Source organism: Halyomorpha halys, unplaced genomic scaffold (assembly GCF_000696795.3).
Source record: "Halyomorpha halys isolate HHAL.00 unplaced genomic scaffold, Hhal_1.1 Scaffold2030.1, whole genome shotgun sequence".
NCBI classification, from domain to species: Eukaryota; Metazoa; Arthropoda; class Insecta; order Hemiptera; family Pentatomidae; genus Halyomorpha; species Halyomorpha halys.
In genome coordinates, this window is record NW_027109287.1 from 76,298 (window position 1) to 85,137 (window position 8,840).

The 8,840-nt window shown below is 31.2% G+C and overlaps 1 protein-coding gene across 1 annotated transcript; it reads left to right on the top strand.

The window, feature by feature from the left end:
• The first annotated feature begins 60 nt into the window (after positions 1–60).
• LOC106691001 (uncharacterized) lies at positions 61–6,636 on the top strand. The gene is made up of 4 exons (XM_014436637.2): positions 61–1,509; positions 3,008–3,157; positions 5,952–6,113; positions 6,341–6,636. The coding sequence occupies exons 1-4, from the start codon at positions 1,447–1,449 to the stop codon at positions 6,536–6,538; spliced, it is 573 nt and encodes a 190-aa protein (XP_014292123.1). The 5' UTR covers positions 61–1,446; the 3' UTR covers positions 6,539–6,636.
• Positions 6,637–8,840: the final 2,204 nt, after the last annotated feature.

An 8,840-nucleotide genomic window follows, 5' to 3' on the forward strand; every position in this document is an offset into this window, starting at 1 on the left:
TTGGAAAAAGTAATATACTATAAATTAAAAATACTTAAAGGTAACAAAAATAATCAATGGTTAAGCTAACTTTTATGATAGGATATTTAATTGTTTCTACTCGCAATACCTTTTTCATTAATACCTAGCAATACAAACTATATATTTGGTACAATAGGTTTTGACAAATAGTAATTGCTAGTAGTTTCTGGTGGTTAAATGTGAACACTTTAAAATGACCTCTGTCAGAATACGTTATCTGATAAGATATGAGTAGTTGTTAAAGATAGGAGACAACAATTTTTTTCCCCTCCGAATTTCTTCTTTGATTACGAAAGTTGTTCAACATCCTTTATACCATAGTTCAGGAAGGAAGAATGAAGAAGAAAGGATAGTTACCTCGTCTTTTTCTAAGACATACTACGTTCAAAGAAAAAGGATGTACCTAAAGTCGAGGTTTCAAAAGCCTGTAATATTTATAATTTGTTTTATGTATATAACCTAAGCGTTTTATGTCTGGAAGTCCTGTTTTAAATAGGCCATTCGGTCTTTCTTTTGTCTATATTTTACGTGATAATCTTATCGTTGAGCTTGATTTTCAGAGGCAAAAAAATCATGTTCAAAAATTTAAAATGGTTTGTGGAAAACATTATAAAAAGTTCCACACTGTGATAAAAATTATTATTACATATATACTGATCATTTAATCATTTATTCCATTTATTAATACAGCTGTTTTCAATGATGATTACTTTTATTTTAAAAACAAAATCAAATACAGTATTAGGAAAAAAAGTACTACGGTAATGGAGTATTTTTTAACAAGATGTTGGTTGAAAAAACAAAACAAAAAAGTGTAAACGTTTACGTAAAGTACCAAAAGTTTAGATATAATAAAATGAACATATAAAAGAGACAAATAATAATAAAGAAATGAATTAAATAAAATTATAAGGTTACAAAATTCAGAATTAGGAACGAACTAAATACCAATTATTATGGAATTAAATAAATTTATTTCTCAAAATACGTTACTAAAGAAAAAAAAAATTAAAATTTAGAATAGAACTAAAAAAACTATTTCAATAAGGAAAAATAAAATAAATTTTTAAGTAAGTAAAAAATATGTTATATTACAAGATGAAGTAAAGAACCGTGTTTGAAGTATTGAAACATTTTTTTTTTGTAATCATATACTTAACTTTCAGGCTTAATGTAATGAAATATTTTTAATCATGAAATATAAAAATTGCAAAATCTGTTGATGGGAAGAAGATAAAACTGAACATAGTCAAGAGCTCCGGAAGCTATAAAACGTTATCGAAAATGGCATTTATTGAAGGAACAATGTAGAGATCCAGGAAGCTTTGTCCCGGTCTGATGACTATTTTGTAATGTAGATTTTTCAGAACTGTGCCAGATACAGGAGATCTGGGGAGAACCAAAGCTCCTGCCGTCAATACTACAATGACCATAAAATTAGTGTTATTCCTGCTCTTTATTCAAATATTGTATGCCAACAGTCGGAGAGTGAGTATACAAATATTCAGTTATTAATTTTAGTTAAAAAGATGTCAGAATAAAAAGGGGAATGAGTAATTACATTAATATAATTTAAATCAATTCCATTCTTTGTCTAAAGGAAATAAGTAGTACCTTTACTTCGTTGAATGTTTGAATTTCCTAAATATAATGAGAATTGATACATTATCCACCATCGATAGATTAAATTGTTTTTTCCAAATAAAATAGACAGAAACAAGAAGTAATTTATTTACAAATATTAGGGTTGCTATATTAGTATTCTCTTCCTCACAATTGAAAATCGCACATAGTAACCTCATTGACGGATTGATGGCAAATTTTAAATTTCTTCATAATTAAACAAGATCATAATTACTTAATGTTAGAAGAGGAAGAACTTTAAGAATAATAATCCGTGAAGGAGCCCGTCAAAATTTAAGTATTTGTATAGTACGATTCGAGCAAGGCTCAAATATATAACTTGTATATGAAGACAAAAACTTCAACTTCAAAGATTCTGTGTGTCTGTCTATTCTGTTCTGTGTTGTTCTGTCTATTTTTATTTTATTTTTTTAACTCTATAAATGATTCTATAAATAAAAATAATTTCGAAATATTATGAAATGTTCTTTTTCTTATCTGTCCCTTACTCCATTAAGTTGGAAATTTTTTAAAATTCTAAATAACAGAAAGTTTATAAAGTAGATAGTTTAGCCTTAGACATTATAGAATTTTCATCTAAAAAATATTTTTATTTTTATTATTCAGTTTGACGTGAATTGTTTAAAATTTTAATATCATATATATATATATATATATACATATATATAAAAGAAACCAGCAAGAGCTTAGAAGTTTAAATATATAATAAATACCTCAATGATTTTTATTTTAAGACAAACTACGATGGTAAGAAATCAATAAAGGATCTGCAATAAACCTTTTCCCTTATCACAAATTACTTGGCCTTGAAATATGCCATAAAGAGCCTTTATTAACATGATTTTTTGGCTCAAAACCAAATTTCTAAACAAAAAGTTGTACTAAATAGTAGCATTGTTAGTGATATTGAAAGTTCATGTGATGAAAGGATGAACCGTCTATTATATTTCTATCTGCAAACAATTATTAAGTTTTACATAAAAATGTAAACAGAAAAAAAGTGCAGAAAATATAACCAAATTTATTATAAAAATCGTCGGTATCAAGAACTTTAGTCCATTGTGCCAGTACGACTTTCACAGAATCATGATTATAAAAAACATGGCTCTAAAACAAAATTACAATCCTTTAATAAACTTACGTTGATAACCTCCCCTTTCATTAACTTCATATTTAAATCCGAATATTGTACAAGCACTCTCCTACATACTAATCAAGATGTTGCAAAAATTATACAAATCTTTGCCTGCCAATGACTGAAAATCAATTTGATTTCAAAATTAGCTGTACTATTTAATTTTTGATTAAAATTACTAGATGAACATTGGCTTAACAATTGCAGATGCGCGAAACGGCCTATCTCTACGATTTTTCTCCCTGCCCAGGAGTTGAGATGGCTTCAGAAGTTGACACATCCTTCAGCTACCGAGGTAGAGACGACTACCGCATCAATGTTGATTGGAAAATCAACAGAACCGTTGATAATCTGAGCGTGAGAATATTTCTTGTAATTTAATTTGCAATTAAAGGAATTGAAAAAAAAATCTTTCTTGGACCTGGAACCACATAAGTGTCCAATTTTAACAAAATATTTGAAGGTACAGGTTCTTTGTACTGAGATTAGAAAATATGCACGTTTGCCACCTTGGATCGGTTGCAATCAAATTTTATATGCCAACGGGTACGTAATTTGTTTGCAAGAATCTAGCTTATTTTCTGATCTCGAGATATTTTCTGTTAAAAACCAATTATGTTTTTACGTAGAGAATACAACTGTTACACTCAATTTACTTGAAAAATAGATTCATAGAAATATTTCAGGAGCAGACTCCCGAAAGATTATTTATTGAAAAAATAACAACCTAAAATTTTGTCTAATTTTTTATTTAGTACTCAATACCTTAAAATTGCCATTCGAATGAAAAAAAACAAATATAATTTTTTTACTATTTTAAACCAGTCAATTTGTTAAAATTCAAACTACTGAAACTAATAGAGATAGAAACTTTACATAAATGAATTATGTAAGGTATAGTTTTTGATAATTCAAGATTTGTTCATCTAAATATCAAAAAATCAACATTTTGTGAATTTATTCTGGGAAACTACTAATTCAACGAAAATAAACTGCATTATTCTAATTTCTACAGGTTTATATTTTAGTGCTAAAAAAAAAACACCTATTTATCTTATAGTCGTCGAATTATATATGTCAAAATATTTTTTAATTGGTGAAATGGTTTTCCTGTAAGAAACTTCCGATGTCTTTAACATAAACTAATCCAATAGGTACTTTTTAAGAACATTTACTTCTGTATCTGATGCGGTGAAAGCAAGGTGAAAATTATATTGTTTTTTATTGGAAAATAGTAAGGGATAATATATTGCATTAACGAACGATCTGTTCGGCCAAAGTGATCAAAAATTCTCTTCAAATAGGTCTGGTTTTTTTTTTTTTTTGCTGCTCTCAGTTTATTTTTCCTTGACTGATCCTAGCAGCTGTTGTAACTATCCTGTAAGGCATGTATCTAAAATACGTTCCAAGGCTTTATGGGTTATATAACAAGCTTATTTATTTCTATTTATCAATGTGATAAGCCAAATTGAGTAATGAAACTAAAGTATTGCAAAGATAAAAACTCAATTTTTGATTTACTGTGAATTTTTCTTCTCATGTGGGTAAACAATGATCTCGATTTAATATATTTCTATAATTCATTACTTATAAAAACAGTTATTAGATTTATGTGTCATTCGAGAACGTTTAGACTAGATTTAAATTTACAAAAGATTTCATTTATGTATTTTTTTTTTTACGTCAAGTTTCATCTCCCTTTGAGAGTTTTTATTTTCCTGCCATGTATTATTCACGCAGAGGAATGGAATTTAGGGGTATTTATTTTAAAGCTTTACTATTTAATATTTAAAAAAATCTAGTGCTAATTAGAACTTTAACGGAACTTTCAACGTGAAGTACTGAATACAGTTCTTTTTATTTATTACTGTTTCGATTCTTAACACTCAATACAATACTAGTGTCATTTTCACCCTGTGCTAAGTATATAAAAATAGTTAAAAATTATAAAAGTAAACTTTATTTATCCTTATTCATTAAATTATTATTTTTACAGTACCAATCACAAAAGCATTTATGATTGAATAAATTAAGAAAAGATTTATTTCGTAAAACATGTAAATGTGAGTGTACTGTAATGCAATAAATAGATACATTCTTTATACTATTGGAGATGGCCTCCTTCATAAAATATTAGGTTTTATGTTGAGCATGAATCAACAGATATAGATGATAGGAGAGTTACTAGGAGAAGATGATAGGAGAGGTACTAGGAGAGGATGATTGTAAAGGTACTGTTCTTTTGAAACTGTTATATATCAATATTAGGCAAGGATTGTTAGGTGGTTCCCTGTACCTCAGGCGGGAAACGCCTCTTCGGTAGGACAGGTAAACCGATGAGAGCCTGACAACTTGCTACAAGCCGGTCAGGAGACTTTGAGGAGGAAGCCCCTCCATCTGACTCGGGGGCAGTGAGTTATTAGCCTTATATATTCATTATTACGAAACCTCTACAAGCAGAAACGGAGGCCCAGTCTCGGTGACGGGATGTAGCGCCATCTATGATGATGATGATGATGATATATATAAAAAAATTAATCTGTACTACTAAACCATAAAGGGTCAAAGGTACTGTTACTAGACCAACGGTTATATAAGGAGCCTATTTGGTCGGAATCATGCTCTACCTCCAGATGTATACCCACTTTAAGAGGCTGAGTAGACCTCAGGAGGGCTCTCCCAAGGTTAACCCACATGGGTTGAATAATTGCTATAGTATAACAGAAAATAATTATCTGCCCAGCCGGATTTGAACCCGGGTCCTTGGAGTAAGTAGCATTGTGCCTTACCGCAGTTGCGTTGCGCTCTGTTATGTCTAGTGGGAGCGCGACGCCTCTTTTTATATATATATACATATACATACATACATAAATTACGGACTGTCAGCTGTCCATATCAGCTGATCGAGAACAGCTGACCGATTATATATATATAGACGGACAGGCTCCGCAAATAGATCAGTCTTTGAGAGTACTTCAAGAGTTTCATTTCACACTCCTCTCTCTCCTATTATTTTTGGTTTCACTTCAGTAAAAGATAACTCATACATATACATATATACATATATGTTGACTCTCATACTTTTCAATGAATTTACTGAACGTGATTTATAAACATGAATGTCAAACTAAGAAATGTAAAACATTTTTAGGCTATACTTGACATTAAAAAATGCCCAACCAGAGCATTGGTTGACTGTGAAGTTTACCTGAAATTTCCTGTCAATGAAATATGCCACGCTGTTCGCAATGAACTGAATTATACCAGACTGCTACACAGTTCAGAACCCCCCATCCAGTCCTGCCCATTGAAGGTAACTTTAAATTTTCATACTATGAAAACATTTTATTTATTCATTAATTAAAGATTAAATGGAAAGATATATCAACCTGAAGCACTGAATATAATTGTTTCGACTCTTAACATTCTTCGAAACTCTACGAGTGTTTTTTCACCCTATGCTAAGTAAAAAAAAGGAACTAAAAATTTTAAAAGCTAAGTACAACTGTCGTTATTTATTTAATTATTATTTGTTTTCAGGGCCGGTACCAATTAAAGGACTTCCCCATTGTCAAAGAAATACCAGATATAAAAAAACTGCTTGGATTTGGTTTCATAACGGATAACAAAACTTTAAAGTGTGACTTCAGTTTATTGTCAGGAAACGTTGTACTTTTATGTGTCAGAATGGTAGGATCATTTCGATTAACAAGACACAACTTAGAATTTGAGACATAATTTAGGAAAAGCATTTATATATTTCGTATTTCTTTATTTTTTTAATTTTTGTTTTTTAATTACAAATTTTCTTTAATCCCTTATGAAAAAAATAAATAGCTGCAAACTATGTTATTCTAGTTTTATTTATTTCATTTTAATCATCGATAGCTTCCTTTCATTTTCAAGAGAGTAATTCTTTTTAAGAGAGTACGAGTTTATCGTTGGCTGCATAAAAATTGACGTATTAAAATTTGTAATTTTTTATAATGCTAGTTTTAAACTTTTGAGCTATAAATTTTTCTATTTATAAAATTGTTTTACATTATTTATTTATTTATTATTACAGAAAATCCCCAACAATGGTATTATTAGTTTCTTTCCTATTTGAAATTTTAAAATTATGTTCGGTAATACAGACTATAACATGCTTTTTTATATTTAAAAACAATATTTGATCCTTTTTCTCAACTTTATTCTTTTTTAAAAACCTTCCAACATTTCGACCACTTAGGTATTTTCAAGGATACCTTTACTTTGTTGTCACTTTCTCTTTTAAAATTCTTAAAAATGCCGGCTAATTGCCTTTGTCCCATATAATTTCTTCTATATAATTCTTTCCTAATTTTAAAACTTGTACTAATCACTTTTCTTTCTATCATTTACATTTGCAAACTTTAAACTGTTTAAAGGATCAAATATTGTTTTTAAATAAACTAAACCACTCTCAAACAAGAATATATTAATAAAAATTAATCTAATGCTTTTTTATTCTATTTAGACGAAAAAAAAAACACTTGACAAATAAGATGTTTTTCTTACATCCCTGAAAAGGTAGCTCTGACGTTTTAATTTTTATATAGCAAATTATAAAATAATATTTATAAACTTTTAAAAAATTGAAACATTTTTGCTTCATTCCTATTCTGTTACTAAATCATTGTTGTTTTAGTAATTTTTGCAATTTCAGAAACATGTCAAAAAAACAAAAAACAAATGAACAAACTGTATCGGGGATCCAAATAGCTCAAATTAGACAGACGTGGAGAAGGCTGGTTCAAGTGAATCAAGATCAACACGCTCAGTATAGCAAACCAAAAAAGGAATTTTATACATATAAGTAATAGCCTTAGTCAGATGTTACTTCGATGTCAGCTGGCTGAGGAAATCAGCTATCAACTGTATATAAAGAGATGTACCGAACCCAATAAAGCCACTGTGTTACAGCAGTTCCAATAAACAACCTACTCAAGAAAGCCAGGAAGATGATCGTCACCCCGATGATGGAGGACAATATCAGACGCTGCATTGAGAGGTTGCAGGAAGAGCTGGTAGCTTTTCCAGATTTTGATCGGCAATTCATGATAAATACAGATACGTGTTAGTATGGGCTAGGAGCGGTGCTGTGTCAGGATGGGGGAGAGCGCCCAGTGGCGTCCGCCAGCAGGCGCCTTACGAAGACGGAAAGTAAATGCGCAATGGAGCGAGAACACCTGGGAATAGTGTGGGTCGTCGATCACTTTAGACCATATGTGTCCTTCGGTAGAAGGTTCAAGGTACATACTGACCACAGACAACTCCAGTGGGTGGGAAAACTGAAGGAATCGTCAGCCAGGATAACTCGCTGGAAGGAGCTTCTAGCGCAATATAACATGGATGTTATATATAAACCAGGAAAAAAAAATGTGGTGGCCGATAGGATGTCTCGAGCCATAACCACGAACGCCGTGGAACAAGAAAATGGGGAACCGTCCGGTGTCATGAGGGAACGGACGCCCAGAGATGAAGACCAGGATGAAGAGGAAGAAGATGGTAGAGAAAAATCTACGATTAACGAGAGTTTGGCTGAAGAAAGGCCAGGGGACATGGAGGAAATAGAGGAAATAATTAATGACAAGACAAGAAAAATTATTTGGAAGACGAAAACCCCCGGAATGACCAAAATTAAACATAGTGAGCACAGGAGAAGTAGAATAACAACGATCTGGTCGCAAACAGGCGTAAAGAATGACCAGATTTGTAGAATGTTGAATAATTCTTCGAAGCCTGGAGAAAATAATCACCTGTATGTTGGCAACAAAACAGGCATCCTCGTAAATTCATAATGCCCCCTTTCGAATGTAAAAGCTGTCTTGTGCTGATATTCCGGGTGCATCTTGATTTGGTGGTAGCTGGCCTTCAGATCTAAAGTACTAAAGATCGTTGCCCCACCCAGTCTATCTAAGATATCTTCTAGTCGCGGTATCGGGTATCTCTCGTCTACCGTGTTCTCATTAAGGCCCCGGTAATCAATTACTACCATATATTTTTCTCCCTTGTCTCC